Below are 2101 nucleotides of genomic sequence, written 5' to 3' on the forward strand. Positions count from 1 at the left end.
CACTTATGATTTTTTTTTTTAATATTAGCTTCAAATTATCAGTAGTTGGGATATAAGTAGTAATGGAAAGTATAAATTAATTCAAACAGATCACTCGTTTAATTTAATCCAAACCAAGTAAGATTATAATAACTTGAACTGAATTGATTCTATATTAACAAATCATGTATGAATCGGATTAGAGTTTAAATAGAATTGAATTTTAAATATACTTTTAAGAATAATATTATACATCTAAGTTTTTTTATTAATCAAGTTAAATCAAGTTAGTCTAATAATAAAAATTAATTATGACTAACATTATTTTAAATTTTATTATTTAATTTAGTTAAATTTAATTTATAAAAAGACCTAAATAGATAGTATTACTCTCTATTTTTAAAACCAATCCAATAGCTAAACTAACCTTTTTTTTTATGATACTATATAACTAAATCATTTTATCAACCAAATTTAATCAAGTTAGTTTACTAGCTTTAAGGATGAATAACAAAAATTGGCCAATGAGTTATAACTCAAATGATATAGTCTCTCCATATTTAATTAAAAGATTGCGGGTTCAAATCTTCTATCTTTGGTAAAAAAAAAAAATGAATAACAAAAATTGTAGTTAAAAAAAAAAGGAAGAAAATATAAGATGAGACATAAAAAGAATAAAAAAAAGACTTAGTTAAACTATTCATTACAAAAGTAACTTGTTTACTTATATTCATCCTAATTTTTTGCTAATAAGAAATAGAATCATGGCGAGATATGGAGAGATATTTTTGGAACATTTTTGTCATTTTAAGAATACAAAAAAATTAATCATTTGTGTTGACAATGAATAATGCATACCCTAGAATCCTAGATAACACCAAAATGAGCTCTTTATTATTTTTCCTTACAAAATAAATTAAAAATTAACCACTTCTTTTTCTTTAAAATTACAAAAAAAAAAAAAATCCCTTTTACAAAGGCAGTCATAAGTAGTCAACTATAAACCAACAATTGTTGTATAAACAAAACCATGTGTATCAATATCAATATCATTATACATTTCAATGAAAAAGCAGAGAAGATGATAATAATAATAATAATAGTTTAATTACTCTATTAGTCCTATAGTTTCGTAAAATTTTCAATTAAGTCTTTATACTTTTTTTTTTATTGGGTCCCTGCACCAATTTTTTTTTTCAATTAGGTCCTTCTTAATAGTAATTGACTTAATTGTATAGGAACCAAATTAAAAAAAAAATTATGCAGAAACTAAAATAAAAGGAAAAAAAAAATATAGGGACTCAATTGAAGAAAAAAATTGGTGCAGAGATCTAATTAAAAGGAAAAAAAGTATAAGGACCTAATTGAAAATTTCGCAAAACTATAGGAACCAACAGAGTAATTAAACCAATAATAATAATAATAATAATATAATTAAGGTTATTATGATAATAAATGAAAGAGATTCTATATTTAGTGTGAAATTGAAAATTGTGAGTATATATATAATGATATATGAAGGGCCAATAAAGAGTAGAAGAGTTGCATGATGCAATTGGAAATTTGGCAGATACACGCCATCCATAGTTTTATTTATAGTCAACAAAACCTTCTTTCTTAGCTTTGTAGAAGTTCATGCCTTACCTCTCATCCCAAATTCATTATTCATGGTGGACAAGGCTCATAATACTAATGGCTGCTCTCACTCATTTCTTCCCATCATGACAAGATGGCTCTTCCTTTTTGCTTTCCTCTTTCTCTTTCTTACAAGCCACTATTTTCTGGAAACTGACCTTGTAAGTCTCACAATTTCAACTCTTTGTGATTCATGATACATAATATATTAGGTCTTAGCTAGGGTATGCATGCTTTCTTTAAAAATTTATTAAGGATATAATTCTATACACATGCTTCTTCTTTTATTTAATATAATTCTATAATTTGCAAGTTTTGAAAGGCATGCAAAACACAGAAGAAACATATATTATGTTGATAGATAAATTCAAATTATATTATTTACATAGTGTTTTTGAGTCTTCTCCAAGTTAGTGTTTTTGCTTTAAATCTCTAATGCTCCTACAATTAATGATCCAAAAAACATGTTCCTCTGGGTTCAAGGTTG

General features: G+C 25.0%; 1 protein-coding gene across 2 annotated transcripts in view; it reads left to right on the top strand.

Moving 5' to 3' along the window:
- LOC107621186 (O-glucosyltransferase rumi homolog) overlaps window positions 1–2101 on the top strand; it is an 8385-nt gene that overhangs the window by 1973 nt on the left and 4311 nt on the right. The window contains exon 1 of one of the 2 annotated variants that reach the window (XM_016323228.2): window positions 1496–1775. The exons of the other annotated variant lie outside the window; for it this stretch is intronic. Coding sequence (XP_016178714.1) covers window positions 1647–1775 — 129 coding nt within the window. The 5' untranslated portion in view covers window positions 1496–1646. Of the gene's footprint in view, window positions 1–1495; window positions 1776–2101 lie in introns of those variants that run through there. 2 annotated transcript variants of the gene reach the window in all.

The sequence above is a fragment of the Arachis ipaensis genome, chromosome B02 (assembly GCF_000816755.2).
Source record: "Arachis ipaensis cultivar K30076 chromosome B02, Araip1.1, whole genome shotgun sequence".
Classification (NCBI taxonomy): Eukaryota; Viridiplantae; Streptophyta; class Magnoliopsida; order Fabales; family Fabaceae; genus Arachis; species Arachis ipaensis.